Source organism: Oncorhynchus masou, chromosome 2, assembly GCF_036934945.1.
Source record: "Oncorhynchus masou masou isolate Uvic2021 chromosome 2, UVic_Omas_1.1, whole genome shotgun sequence".
Lineage (NCBI taxonomy): Eukaryota > Metazoa > Chordata > Actinopteri > Salmoniformes > Salmonidae > Oncorhynchus > Oncorhynchus masou.
The window spans coordinates 43,663,400-43,679,167 of NC_088213.1; the positions used below are offsets into that span (position 1 = coordinate 43,663,400).

Here is a 15,768-nt window from a genome sequence, read left to right on the forward strand (position 1 = left end):
TTAGTTTTTTTTTCTGAGCTCAATGCGTAGTTTCTCTAGAGATCAATCAGATCAAGCCCAAACTGTGCAATGCAGTCGGTGGTTGTAGTTTCCAACAGGCCAATATTCTTCATAGTTTAGCGCAGAAGACTTTATAATGAACTACAATGACCATAATCCATTCCATGTATAATTGTCCAGTCAGTGTGTGCATGGAGACAGAGGGAAGATCTCACATTCTAGAGGGCAGTTGCTTCGCGAGGTATCTCTGTTACACCCCTGAAAACGGGAGAAACAATCACCAGAGTGATACGGTGTTGTATTCTCAATTCAACGTTTTGTGTAATCATTTCACAAAAGTAACACATTACAAAACAACAGAAAACCCATTATACAAATAACACAGCAAAATGATCCTGGACAACACCCTGTCGTTCTCAACCAACATCATGGCGGTGGCCCGTTCCTGTAGGTTCATGCTCTACAACATCCGCAGAGTACGACCCTGCCTCACACAGGAAGCGGCGCAGGTCCTAATCCAGGCACTTGTCATCTCCCGTCTGGATTACTGCAACTCGCTGTTGGCTGGGCTCCCTGCCTGTGCCATTAAACCCCTACAACTCATCCAGAACGCCGCAGCCCGTCTGGTGTTCAACCTTCCCAAGTTCTCTCACGTCACCCCGCTCCTCCGCTCTCTCCACTGGCTTCCAGTTGAAGCTCGCATCCGCTACAAGACCATGGTGGTTGCCTACGGAGCTGTGAGGGGAACGGCACCGCAGTACCTCCAGGCTCTGATCAGGCCCTACACCCAAACAAGGGCACTGCGTTCATCCACCTCTGGCCTGCTCGCCTCCCTACCACTGAGGAAGTACAGTTCCCGCTCAGCCCAGTCAAAACTGTTCGCTGCTCTGGCCCCCCAATGGTGGAACAAACTCCCTCACGACGCCAGGACAGCGGAGTCAATCTCCACCTTCAGGAGACACCTGAAACCCCACCTCTTCAAGGAATACCTAGGATAGGATAAGTGATCCTTCTCACCCCCCCCCTTAAATGATTTAGATGCACTATTGTAAAGTGGCTGTTCCACTGGATGTTAGAAGGTGAATTCACCAATTTGTAAGTCGCTCTGGATAAGAGCGTCTGCTAAATGACTTAAATGTAAATGTTAAATGTAAAATATCTTAACAACGCACATGTTCATTCACAATCGACATAAGATGACAGCTACTCTCAGTACGATGCTATTCTTCACTTCAACCGAGCAGGGCTAATATTACTCTCTTCAAACTGAACTCTAACTTCCTCAAGACGTTACTAAGACACACCTTAAACACTCTTGACATGTTAGCGAGTTATAACATTTAAATTACTATTTTTATCATCAATAAAGTACCTGAAAACAGGGGAGAAATAATCACGAGAGTGATACGGTGTTGTATTCTCAATTCAACGTTTAGTGTAATGAGAAAAGACCGCGATTTTCCCCAGGAATATGGGTGGAGACCAGAGCAATCGATTTCTGGCTCATAGATTAAGAGCATTTCGTAGATCACAGGTTAACACTTTTAGGCACTACAAAATAAAGTAATCAATATAACGTTTACACATCACTCTCACAATTCGTACACTTTGACAGATTTGAACTTTAACACAATTATATGAATGTTATCAATCTCTATCAACTAATACTGAATGCATCTTTTTAACCTTAGATGTTTTAAGATCCTCACATACTATGAATTTACTAATACTTTTTAATGTACAACAGGCTATGAATATTTCCTTTAACCTGTCACATCTCTACCTGGAAATACAAAATCAAATGTTATTTGTCACGTGCACCAAATACAGGTGCAGACCTTACCGTGAAATGTTTACTTTCAAGCCCTTAACCAACAATGCTGTTTTAAGAAAAAATAAAAGTTAAGACAATATTTACAAAATAAAGTAAAAATTAAGACACAATAAAATGACAATAACGAGGTTTATACAGGGGGTACCGATCTAAGTGATTGATAGTTGTTATTCAGCAGTCATTAAAGTATGACTTTAATTTTTAGAACTACTAAAATAGTGATTTTTGTCAGACAGCATAAGCCTTAGCTCAATAGTCGGCTGGCCCTCGCTACATATTCGTCGCCAGACCCACTGGCTCCAGGTCATCTACAAGTCCATGCTAGGTAAAGCTCCGCCTTATCTCAGTTCACTGGTCACGGTGGCAACACCCATCCGTAGCACGCGCTCCAGCAGGTGTATCTCACTGATCATCCCTAAAGCCAATACCTCATTTGGCCGCCTTTCGTTCCAGTACTCTGCTGCCTGTGACTGGAACAAATTGCAAAAATCCCTGAAGTTGGAGACTTTTATCTCCCTCACCAACTTCAAACATGTTCTATCTGAGCAGCTAACCGATCGCTACAGCTGTCTATTGGTAAATGCTTTATCTTGGCCAGGTCGCAGTTGCAAATGAGAACTTGTTCTCAACTAGCCTACCTGGTTAAATAAAGGTGAAATAAATAAAATAAAAATAGAGAAGATGTCTTTATTATTTCATTCCAAGTCATCAAATAAACATGTATGCTGAACAAAAATATAAACGCAGCATGTGAAGTGTTGGTACCATGTTTAGCTTATTTTTCTCAATTTGTGCACAAGTTTGTTTACTGCCTCGTTAGTGAGCATTTCTCCTTTGCCAAGAAAATCCATCCACCTGACAGGAGTGGCATGTCAAGAAGCTGATTACACATGATCATTACACTGGTGCACCTTGTACTGGGGACAATAAAAGGCAGTTTTGTCACACAACACAATGCCACAGATGTATCAAGTTTTGAGGGAGTGTGCAGTTGGCATGCTGACTGCAGGAATGTCCACCAGAGCTGTTGTCAGATAATGTCATGTTCATTTCTCTACCATAAGACACTTCCAACATCGTTTTAGATAATTTGGCAGTAGGTCCAACCGACCTCATAAACGTAGACCACGTGTAACCACGCCAGCCCAGGACCTACACACCCTTCTTTACCTACGGGATCATCTGAGACCAGCCACCCAGACAGCTGATGAAACTGAGTATTTCTGTCTGTAATTAAGCCCTTTTGTGGACAAACTCATTCTGTTTGGCTGGGCCTTGCTCTCCAGTGATTGGGCAAGTCTTCCAAGTGGGTGGGCCTGTGTCCTCCCAGGCCCACCCATGGCTGCGCCCCTGCCCAGTCATGTGAAATTCATAGATTAATTTCAATTGACTGAATTCGTTATGAACTCTACCTCAGTAAAATCATAGAAATTCTTGCATGTTGCGTTATGTTTTTGTTTATACACAACTGAAACATTTTATTAAAGTAACGTGAATAAATGATGGTAAATAAGTGATAAGGAATAATGGGCAGTCACTACCAACATGGGTCTTTTTCTTAATTGTTTTGATGCATTTAATGTCCCCAAAAAAATGTGCGAAACCAAAATTAGAAACCTTGATATTTATTTATTTTTTTAAAGTAAAAAATCAAACTGAAATGATCCGATTTTAAAGATTTTCTTTTTTTAAATAAACACTATTCGCTCAGCACTACTGGATAAATGCCAGGCTTGCTAACATGTGTACCTGTTAACCAGGGATCATCAACTGGGGGACTGCGGACCACATTTAAAAATGTTATTATAGTTTTTGGAAATGAGACTAAACTCACTAGGAATTCACCTCAAAATTATTTTCATTTAGGAAATCTATTCCCACTCGGGGACATGATCATGTACCAATGTAATCAAGGTTTGAAATTGTTTTTGTCTTGTGCGCAATATCTGTTCAGGCTTCTTGCATCAATTTGCAGAGTACAAATTATTTATAATTTTCCCCAACCTGTGGCTGAATCTAGTTGAAGACTCCTGCTGTAAACCCTTTGGGTGCTTTGTCCACTAACACCAATCAAGCCAGGCAGTAGAGATTTTACAGTTAGGACTCATTGCATGGCTGTACTGAGAACCGATCAATAATTAATAGTACTCAGTGAACAAATCTACCCTAGCTCAGGATTGGTGCATTGCTTGGTTCAGAAAATTAATTGGCCATGTGAAAGGATAAGGCATTTCTCGCCAATTATGTGTGTTGCTGGGGTACAACAGTTGACAGCAAAGTGAACACATGCTTGTCTGAGATTAGAGGCCTATGATTGTTTCCCTGTTATCAAATGTCATTTTCACTTGAGTCATTGAAGATCTGCACAATTTGTAGTGGAGTTGTTTTCTCTCCTATTTATGTTTATAATAAAAAAAGACTATCCTAGTATTCATTATTTATTTATGAAAAGTAATCCTAACCTTTAAAGGTATTACATTTACATTTACATTTAAGTCATTTAGCAGACGCTCTTATCCAGAGCGACTTACAAATTGGTGAATTCACCTTCTGACATCCAGTGGAACAGCCACTTTACAATAGTGCATCTAAATCATTAAGGGGGGGTGGTGAGAAGGATTACTTATCTTATCCTAGGTATTCCTTGAAGAGGTGGGGTTTCAGGTGTCTCCGGAAGGTGGTGATTGACTCCGCTGTCCTGGCGTCGTGAGGGAGTTTGTTCCACCATTGGGGGGCCAGAGCAGCGAACAGTTTTGACTGGGCTGAGCGGGAACTGTACTTCCTCAATGGTAGGGAGGTGAGCAGGCCAGAGGTGGATGAACGCAGTGCCCTTGCTTGGGTGTAGGGCCTGATCAGAGCCTGGAGGTACTGCGGTGCCGTTCCCCTCACAGCTCCGTAGGCAAGCACCATGGTCTTGTAGCGGATGCGAGCTTCAACTGGAAGCCAGTGGAGAGAGCGGAGGAGCGGGGTGACGTGAGAGAACTTGGGAAGGTTGAACACCAGACGGGCTGCGGCGTTCTGGATGAGTTGTAGGGGTTTAATGGCACAGGCAGGGAGCCCAGCCAACAGCGAGTTGCAGTAATCCAGACGGGAGATGACAAGTGCCTGGATTAGGACCTGCGCCGCTTCCTGTGTGAGGCAGGGTCGTACTCTGCGGATGTTGTAGAGCATGAACCTACAGGAACGGGCCACCGCCATGATGTTGGTTGAGAACGACAGGGTGTTGTCCAGGATCACGCCAAGGTTCTTAGCGCTCTGGGAGGAGGACACAATGGAGTTGTCAACCGTGATGGCGAGATCATGGAACGGGCAGTCCTTCCCCGGGAGGAAGAGCATCTCCGTCTTGCCGAGGTTCAGCTTGAGGTGGTGATCCGTCATCCACACTGATATGTCTGCCAGAGATGCGATTCGCCACCTGGTCATCAGAAGGGGGAAAGGAGAAGATTAATTGTGTGTCGTCTGCATAGCAATGATAGGAGAGACCATGTGAGGTTATGACAGAGCCAAGTGACTTGGTGTATAGCGAGAATAGGAGAGGGCCTAGAACAGAGCCCTGGGGGACACCAGCGGTGAGAGCGCGTGGCGAGGAGACAGATTCTCGCCACGCCACCTGGTAGGAGCGACCTGTCAGGTAGGACGCAATCCAAGCGTGGGCCGCGCCGGAGATGCCCAACTCGGAGAGGGTGGAGAGGAGGATCTGATGGTTCACAGTATCGAAGGCAGCCGATAGGTCTAGAAGGATGAGAGCAGAGGAGAGTTAGCTTTAGCAGTGCGGAGCGCCTCCGTGATACAGAGAAGAGCAGTCTCAGTTGAATGACTAGTCTTGAAACCTGACTGATTTGGATCAAGAAGGTCATTCTGAGAGAGATAGTGGGAGAGCTGGCCAAGGACGGCACGTTCAAGAGTTTTGGAGAGAAAAGAAAGAAGGGATACTGGTCTGTAGTTGTTGACATCGGAGGGATCGAGTGTAGGTTTTTTCAGAAGGGGTGCAACTCTCGCTCTCTTGAAGACGGAAGGGACGTAGCCAGCGGTCAGGGATGAGTTGATGAGCGAGGTGAGGTAAGGGAGAAGGTCCCCGGAAATGGTCTGGAGAAGAGAGGAGGGGATAGGGTCAAGCGGGCAGGTTGTTGGGCGGCCGGCCGTCACAAGAAGCGAGATTTCATCTGGAGAGAGAGGGGAGAAAGAGGTCAGAGCACAGGGTAGGGCAGTGTGAGCAGAACCAGCGGTGTCGTTTGACTTAGCAAACGAGGATCGGATGTCGTCGACCTTCTTTTCAAAATGGTTGACGAAGTCATCTGCAGAGAGGGAGGAGGGGGGAGGGGGAGGAGGATTCAGGAGGGAGGAGAAGGTGGCAAAGAGCTTCCTAGGGTTAGAGGCAGATGCTTGGAATTTAGAGTGGTAGAAAGTGGCTTTAGCAGCAGAGACAGAGGAGGAAAGTGTAGAGAGGAGGGAGTGAAAGGATGCCAGGTCCGCAGGGAGGCGAGTTTTCCTCCATTTCCGCTCGGCTGCCCGGAGCTCTGTTCTGTGAGCTCGCAATGAGTCATCGAGCCACGGAGCGGGAGGGGAGGACCGAGCCGGCCTGGAGGATAGGGGACATAGAGAGTCAAAGGATGCAGAAAGGGAAGAGAGGAGGGTTGAGGAGGCAGACTCAGGAGAAAGGTTGGAGAAGGTATGAGCAGAGGGAAGAGATGATAGGATGGAAGAGGAGAGAGTAGCGGGGGAGAGAGAGCGAAGGTTGGGACGGCGCGATACCATCCGAGTAGGGGCAGTGTGGGAAGTGTTGGATGAGAGCGAGAGGGAAAAGGATACAAGGTAGTGGTCGGAGACTTGGAGGGGAGTTGCAATGAGGTTAGTGGAAGAACAGCATCTAGTAAAGATGAGGTCGAGCATATTGCCTGCCTTGTGAGTAGGGGGAAGGTGAGAGGGTGAGGTCAAAAGAGGAGAGGAGTGGAAAGAAGGAGGCAGAGAGGAATGAGTCAAAGGTAGACGTGGGGAGGTTAAAGTCGCCCAGGACTGTGAGAGGTGAGCCGTCCTCAGGAAAGGAGCTTATCAAGGCATCAAGCTCATTGATGAACTCTCCGAGGGAACCTGGAGGGCGATAAATGATAAGGATGTTAAGCTTGAAAGGGCTGGTAACTGTGACAGCATGGAATTCAAAGGAGGCGATAGATAGATGGGTAAGGGGAGAGAGAGAGAATGACCACTTGGAAGAGATGAGGATCCCGGTGCCACCACCCCGCTGACCAGAAGCTCTCGGGGTGTGCGAGAACACGTGGGCGGACGAAGAGAGAGCAGTAGGAGTAGCAGTGTTATCTGTGGTGATCCATGTTTCCGTCAGTGCCAGGAAGTCGAGGGACTGGAGGGAGGCATAGGCTGAGATGAACTCTGCCTTGTTGGCCGCAGATCGGCAGTTCCAGAGGCTACCGGAGACCAGGAACTCCACGTGGGTCGTGCGCGCTGGGACCACCAGATTAGGGTGGCCGCGGCCACGCGGTGTGGAGCGTTTGTATGGTCTGTGCAGAGAGGAGAGAACAGGGATAGATAGACACATAGTTGACAGGGTACAGAAGAGGCTACGCTAATGCAAAGGAGATTGGAATGACAAGTGGACTACACGTCTCGAATGTTCAGAAAGTTAAGCTACGTAGCAAGAATCTTATTGACTAAAATGATTGAAATGATACAGTACTGCTGGAGTAGGCTAGCTGGTAGTGGCTGCGATGTAGCTAACCTAGAAAATCGCTCTAGGCTAAACAATTGACTTAGATACAAAGACGGCTATGTAGCTAGCTAGCTACGATCAAACAAAACAAACCGTTGTACTGTAATAGTTACTACAGTGCTGCTATTCGGGGGCTAGCTGGCTAGCTACGTTAGAAGAACGACAATAGCTGGCCAGCTAACCTAGAAAATCGCTCTAGACTACACAATTGTCTTAGATACAAAGACGGCTATGTAGCTGGCTAGCTACGATCAAACAAATCAAACCGTTGTACTGTAATGAAGTGAAATGAACTTGTTTGTTGTACTTTTACCCATTTTCTTCCCCAATTTTGTGATATCCAATTGGTAGTTAAGGTTTTGTCCCGTCGCTGCAATTACCCTACAGACTTGAGAGGCGAAGTTCGAGAGCCATGCATCCTCCGAAAAATACCCTGCCAGTCCGCAGTGCTTCTTGACACTGCTCGCTTAACCCGGAAGCCAGCCGCACCAATGTGTCAGATGAAACACCTTCCAGCTGGTGACCGAAGTCAGCTTGCAGATGCCTGAGCCACTAGAGCGCGATGGGACAAGGAAATCCAGGGCGGCCAAACCCTGCCCTAACCCGGACCATGCTGGGCCGATTGTGCACCGCCTCATGGGTCTCCCAGTCACGGGGTTGAAGCTCATTGGCCTGAACTCTAATTGCTAGGGGGCTGGCACACGTGGGAGGAAATGTAGAGAAAATGGCACTGCACAGCTTCCAGAAAATATTTGCTTTCAAACGAGGGAATTTGTGGCTAATTGAGGTATGACAGTAATTCTGCTCATAGTTTATACATGTATAAACACATTGACACATCCAGCCTGAAGCGGGAGGTTTAAAAAAATAATACTGATCGCCAAATTACTGGAGTATGTGTAACCGATGTGAAATGTCTCGCTAGTTAGCGGGATGCTCGCTAATAACGTTTCAATTGGTGATCTCACTTGCTCTGAGACCTTGAAGTAGTTGTTTCCCTTGCTCAGCAAGGGCTGCGGCTTTTGTGCCGTGATGGGTAACAATGCTTCGAGGGTGACTGGCGAGGAGAAGAACAGAAGCAATACTGTTACAATTGTCTTTAAACACTCTTTGGCATGATGGAGTAGCTATGGACATCTACCATGTAAACAGTCTCGAATCTTGGGGCCGTTCAACACAGCTAGCCAATTGTATAAGTGTAAATGTCAGTGTATTTCTTGTCAGAAAGCAGTTTTCACCTTAACACCCTAGGGTAGTTTTAATCAAACCAAATGCCTTGTTCTTAGATAACAACACATTGACCTAGCTTCTCACATCCCTTGAGTGAGTTGTGCAAATAATTCAGAAGTATTTTTTTTATGTAGGCCAAGGAGCTGGCAGTATTTTTAGGTCCACTCATTTCATATCCTCAACGCAATAAGGCAAATCACTCTGCTCTAGTAGCTGTGCACTCCATGTAACGTTCTCTAGGTTCCCTACCCTTGTTTGCATCCAGAAAGAACGACAATGTGCAGTGCTTGTAATTTATTTGTTATATCATTCTTGTGTGTCTAATTTGTCATGTACATTTCGATTTCTCTCATGTCTTCCACGTGCATGTTACACTTTTTCCTCGGCCAAACTCTGGATGTCTTGGTCTCCGCCCACTGTAAGTCATTTCCATCCACTGTCTGTTTTTCTTTTGACTACATGGGTGTCATGTTTGTCCTGTCCTGTTTGGTGTGTTTCTGTAGTGGTTGTGAAAGGCACTGGATGGATAGTATCGACGCTGAGGGCTTGTACCTGTCCACGGAGCAGCATGGGCAGCCACAATGTGAGCTTCCCCAAACTGCCCTGGAGGTGCCCACCATGGGGGGGTAAGAACTCTTTCTCTCCCTTGCTTTTTCCCCATCAGTGGACCTTCTGCCTACACTTGTATGCTTTGGGTCGACATGCCACACAAGGGCTAATTCTGGTGCTGAAATGCAGTAGAGGACAGGAACTACAGTAGTAGATACTAGTTGGGCCTACAAGTAGTGGTTAAGAGGTGCATGTGAAGCATGGTAGTGTATCAAGATTCTAAAGGTTAAAAGCCTTAGGATGTTTCGACATTTTGGAAAATGACTCCTGCATCTGTTATTCTATAATGTAGACAGTAGTGTTGCACGGGATGTTGAAAATGTTCAATACTAGAAAATGAAACTGTTTGGTACTGAAATGTTTGTTTTGGTACTTGTCAAATGTCTCTCGGATCAATTCTATCGGCACAGTCAATGTCCCCCTTATAGTACGAGGCACCGCACTGTGCCTGCTCCACTTACTGATTGTTAGCCTGTACTGGGATCTGGACTGCATCATGTTAGCTCCAAACTCATGCTGCACAGAAGTTAATACACTTGAATAATGTGACACTGCATGTTGAAACTGTTAATTACAGTTGGCAAAACAACGTCCATAAAGGCTAGAACACTTTATAATGCGAGAAGATACTGGGAGCTTTGTAAGTATGTAAACTTCCGACTTCAACTGTATAACGCAGCTCTGTACTATTTATAGGTATGCGTTTTGGTAAAATGAAAATGTTTGTTTTTATACTATAAATTACTGACAACATTTCTCCCAAATTCCAAATAAAAAGAGTAATTTAGAGCATTTATTTGCATAAAATGACAACTGGTCAAAATAACAAAAGATGCAGTGTTGTCAGACCTCGAATAATGCAAAGAAAATTAGTTCATATTCCTTTTTAAGCAACATAATACTAATGTTTTAACTTATGGAGAGTTCAGATCAATATCAATATTTGGTGGAATAACCCTGATTTTCAAACACAGCTTTCATGCGTCTTGGCATGCTCTTCCACCAGTCTTTCACATTGATGTTGGGTGGCTTTATGCCACACCTGATGCATAAATTCAAGCAGATTGTTCAAGCACATTGTTTGATGGTTTGTGACCATCTTCCTCTTGATCACATTCCAGAGGTTTTCAATGGGGTTCAGGTCTGGAGATTGGGCTGGCTATGACAGGATCTTGATCTGGTGGTCCTCCATCCACACCTTGATTGACCTGGCTCTGTGGCATGGAGCATTGTCCTGCTGGGAAAACCAATCCTCAGAGTTGGGGAACGTTGTCAGAGCAGAAGGAAGCAAGTTTTCTTCCAGGACAACCTTGTACATGGCTTTATCCATGTGTCCTTCACAAAGACACATCTGCCCTTTTCTAGCCTTGCTGAAGCACCACTAGATTATCCACCAGATTTCACAGTGGGTGCGAGACCTGCAGAGGCCCACAAGCCACAGTGTCTCGGACCCACTGTGAATTTCGGTGGAGTACCCAGCATTTTGTACTGGCTGGCATTTTGTATTCCTAATTGACCCAGCATGTAACTTGACATTGTATAGAAATGGTCACGAAAGCTTGAAAGCAGTGTTTGCTATAATTTAAGTAGGGCGTAATAAATCGTAATAGTGGTTTTGAAACCACTCCGGTTGGTGTGATTGCGCAACAAAAGAAAGTTTATTGAGCCATCCACTGGCCAGGTTGTTTACACAGGTCCCCCTCCTTGTTTGTGTTCGCTGCCATACCTGTAGCTTTTCTAAGGTCAGGTGGTTAGGGTGGGAGTTAATGCGACCAATGTCATATGGCCCAGCCCCCACCCCCCAACTACGCAGAACAACAGGGTGACCGTGTCCCAGTGCCGGAACCTGATTGTCTCCCCAGCCTCATATTAGTGCAGGGATTACCAGCTCACTCCAGTTCCCCATTCATTGTGGACAGTCACTCACCCTTATCAGCCTCAATCTGACGCTCTATTTATCTGACGCTGCACCCAGTTCTGCTTGTCTAAGAGAAATGCTCACAAAAAGCCCTAGCCCATCAGCACTTTATTTGTGGGACCTGGGGCCACAGCTTTTAGTGGCCTGCCTACTCTTCTGTTATTCTAGACCCAGATTGTTGGACAGTGAGGATTTGTTTTGTGTTATACTCTGGTTCAACGTTTCACCATTGTGCGATTTAATTGAAGTTGTTGGTTCTTTACCATTTTGTTACTTCTCTTAGTTTTTAATCAGCCTCTGTGGTTTCGCCATAGTTTTTCCACAGCAGCCTCCGGCTGAAAAGTTTGAGAAGGCTCTAGTGGTTTGCAGTGTATCGACTTGAAAAAGTGTGATCAAGTTTGTTTTTCTTTTTCTTTGGCAAAGGGAACATAGCCAAAAACATGGGCTCTTTTAAGCTGGATTTTTTGCCTGAGATGATGGTGGACCATTGCTCTTTGAATTCTAGTCCTGTGTGAGTAGTTTCTTATTTACTTTAGCAATGAGTTAATAAGCTTATGGCTTGTACAGAATATGTTTTTAAAGTGCTTTTCAGAAATGGATTCGAGGTGTAGTTTCTTAAACCTCGTATTCAGCCGTGTATTTTCAGCTGTATAGACTGATACTCAATTTCTTGATCAGTAGTTTGGTCCCGGCATGTGACTTTTTTTTGTTGTGCTTGCCATAATGTTCCAGTCCAAAACTTGGTGCTTTTAAATTTGATATGTAGGTGTTGGAGGCGAAAACGGTAGAAGAGCAGCGAGTTTTCAACAGGTGCATACTCCCCCAAGTGCCCTCCCCCCGTAATGGTTCATAATCTGTATTCCGTATGCAGTGCAGTTACATTTTTATAATTTTGCGGCCGCTTTTATCCAGATAGACTTACAATCAGTAGTTATTGTACATGTCAGAGGCTTTAAAACAAGTATGCTTGACTGAAGTTTATGCATGCTGTAGACTGTGTATTTTGTGGTCTAACCTATGTCATAACCATGGCAATCTGTCAATTTCTCTACAGGGAAATCGTTAGGGAAGGTTGCTGCTTATTATTTGTTGATCTTGTTTTTACTTAAAGATATAAACATTTTAGCTTAGATGTAATGTACACATTAGTGCTTTAGAGTGGGTTAATGTGAATTAATAGGCTACTAACAGTTGTTGTCATATGTTTGAAACTAAAGCAGGTTTGAGCTAAGGGTTAGAGCTTAAGGTTGGGCTGTACCCATTTAAGTGATAATGCCCGAGAAGCCCATGTTTGTTGGCTATATTGGCATGGGTGTTAGGCCCGAGACAATATATTTTGGCCGGCAAACCGTGACACTATATCCAACAAACACTGGCTTCGAGGGCGTTATCACTTTTATACAACGTGTTACCAACGTTCAAATAATGATAGACATAATTTAATTAAAAACATTATTTTGATTAATGCCCGAGAAGCCGGTGTTTGTAGATTTATTGGCACGGGTGTCTCCTTTTGAGCCCAGATGATTCTTTGTGACATCGTTCTATGCGAGAGTGGTGTATCTGACAGAATATGTTATAATATTGTTTTCCAGTAGCCTAATAACGAGTGCAACTTAGAAATATTACAAACGGGCTATAAACAACATACCTTGGCTTAGACCGTTCTCGTCTGTTTTTATGGGCTTTAGTTTTGGGCTTTAGTTGTCTGTTCCCCTCTCTTCCTCTTCGACCCAGATGTAACTGGAGGTTGAACCACACTTTCTAAACCAGACCCCTTGGTGTACCGTGTTTCAGAGCCTGGGAGTTTTGGAGCTGGGCAATGTCCTTATCGGTGATGGAAGGGTGGCTGTTTGTGATATATTTTCCATGCCGCCTGAACTGTTTGATCTTGCCCAAATAAATACATGATTCGAGGTGGTAAAATCAGTATCCTTCATAAGGCACCAGCTGCGACTGATGGGTGGGTGTTTTAGAAACCTGTTAAACCCACTACTTATGCTGTACTGCTCCCTCCTTCCCATTTCGTGCATTTCCTTAAAACTGTCGGAGAAGGATGTTAAACTCTTCCTTGGTGACAGAGTCCTCCAAATCTGCATGCCTGGGTATTATTGCCATCTCTTTTTCCCATTAATCTATAGTTATGCCACCAAAAAGATCAAAAGAAATGTTCCACTCATCCAATTTAGTTTTCACATCAAATTATCGATTTAACCAGTAATCTGAAAAAGCTTTTGTATGTTGCTATATAGGGTTGCACATTTTGGGGAATATTCAGAGGTGGAAACTCTCCATGGGAATTAACGGTGTGTTTGAGGGGTGGAGATGTTAATTATTCCTTGCCCATGAACATTCAACCACCCATCAGAGATGATTGCACGAAGGTCTGCTTTCTCTGGGATTTGCTTGACCTTCACTTGAAGTCTGTTGAACTCTGCATCCTACAAATGAGTAGATAAAGCATGTCTGGTTGGAGGGGTGTATGTTGGGCAAAGAACATTCAGAAATCTCTTCCAATACAAATTGCCTTGTGAGCATCAGAGGTGAACGAGTTACATACACAGCTCGAGCAAGACATTCATCAGCATTTCTCTGACTACGTTCCTCCATTGAGTAAAAAACAACTAATGATTCCAGGAGGACCATGAGCTGTTGCTATCGATAAGGTGTCTGATGTAGCATTTTCACCTTGGATAGAAGTAGAGGGACTTTTGTCAGAGGTTGCTTGTTGTGAGCACTGAGGAAACTTTATGCACTTGGCCAGATGATTCTGCATCTTTGTTGCATTCTTCACACATGGTTTGGCACTGTATTTGCAAATGTACACATTTTGTCCTTCTATATTAGCTGCAGTGAAATGTCTCCACACATCAGATAGTGCCCGTGGCAATTTCCTGTAAATATTATTATTTTTAATTGTGAAAAAAAGACACTTAAGCAGTTAGATTAAACAACTCCTTTGTCAGATAAATGTTTTAATATGAAACATGTACGGAAACAGTTGAGTTAACACTTAGCAGGCTCACGCAAGCTAAAACACACATGGTAGCAAAAACTAACTAGAATAAATTATTAACAAGTTAGAAATGATTAATTGTCGGAGTAGAGGACCTTGTGCATTTCAGTTAAAATAACAACCCAATGTTTATATCCCAGGACAAATGAGCTAGCAACAGCAAGCTAGTTATTTAAATTGGCATAAATGTTTAATGCTTTTTGACCTGTCTCCAAATTCATATAGTTGGTTCAGAGTTTTTGATATTTCAACCTGCGTGTCCTGATCGCGTCTTGTTTGTGGGGATGAAATCAACATGCATACGATACTGCATGCTCGCGTGCGATCTGGTCAGCATGTTAAGACAGTCTTGATTGGACTACTCTGACGATATGGAGGTACAATAGGTGTTTGTCAATCGAAAACCTAGTTTTGTGCTTGCACATTCAAATGATATTTAAATGGCGTTTTATATTAATTCATACACATTTTGAATTTGACAAGAATGGACTTGATATAGACTAGTATTTTCTTGTTTTGTTCTGTGCGTTCTTCAATATTGCATGAGATGAATAATTTTTTGGTTATGAATGATCAGATCTCCCAAAACAAACTTCACTTTCAAGATCATTCTCTTTAGAGCTATTGGTCTTAGTTGCATAGGTCAATTCTCTGCTGGCAGTATGCATTTGGTGCTCTATGTTTTTGTATGCATGTTAGAACGTTTCCTCAGATGGCACCTCTTTCAACTGACACTTAATAACAACATTACTTGACTACAAGTTATGCAGTGCTACTGAAATAGTCTAGACTTGATTGTACATTTCTGCAAAACAGCCTTTGCTCTGAATATGTAATTTTGTGAAGCTTCCAGCTGCTTAGTCGATTATGCAAATATGTTATTTCTAGCAGGGACATATTTAATGTGTCACTGGGGAAGACTGCTCATAAATGTTGCTTCTTTGCCCAAGTTAACATCATGTAGCCATATTATAGCAACTGTTACCTTTCACTCTCAGGGCGAAGAAGATGAACGGGACCCTGGACCACCCGGACCAGCCCGACATCGATGCTATCAAGATGTTCGTTGGCCAGATCCCACGGTCCTGGGCAGAGGAACAGCTGCGGGAGCTTTTTGAGCCTTACGGCGCCGTCTACGAAATCAATGTCTTGCGTGACAGGAGTCAAAACCCCCCCCAAAGCAAAGGTGACAGTGCTGTCTTGAGTTCTTCACCAGAGGTGTCCATTACACTCTCCCCTCACCCTATACAGAGTTCCCTGCCTTTTATTTATTTATATATATATATATATATTAGTGCCTTGCGAAAGTATTCGGCCCCCTTGAACTTTGCGACCTTTTGCCGCATTTCAGGCTTCAAACATAAAGATATAAAACTGTATTTTTTTGTGAAGAATCAACAACAAGTGGGACACAATCATGAAGTGGAACGACATTTATT

The 15,768-nt window shown here is 44.1% G+C and overlaps 1 protein-coding gene across 26 annotated transcripts in view; it reads left to right on the forward strand.

Moving 5' to 3' along the window:
• LOC135505424 (CUGBP Elav-like family member 1) overlaps window positions 1-15,768 on the forward strand; it is a 49,905-nt gene that overhangs the window by 10,787 nt on the left and 23,350 nt on the right. For 25 of the 26 annotated variants that reach the window (XM_064924571.1, XM_064924573.1, XM_064924601.1 and 22 more), the window contains exons 3-4: window positions 9,290-9,412; window positions 15,328-15,515. In XM_064924571.1, the coding sequence (XP_064780643.1) occupies window positions 9,309-9,412; window positions 15,328-15,515 (292 nt within the window). In that variant the 5' untranslated portion in view covers window positions 9,290-9,308. The remainder of the gene's footprint in view (window positions 1-9,289; window positions 9,413-15,327; window positions 15,516-15,768) is intronic. The other variant, XM_064924639.1, reaches the window with a different exon arrangement.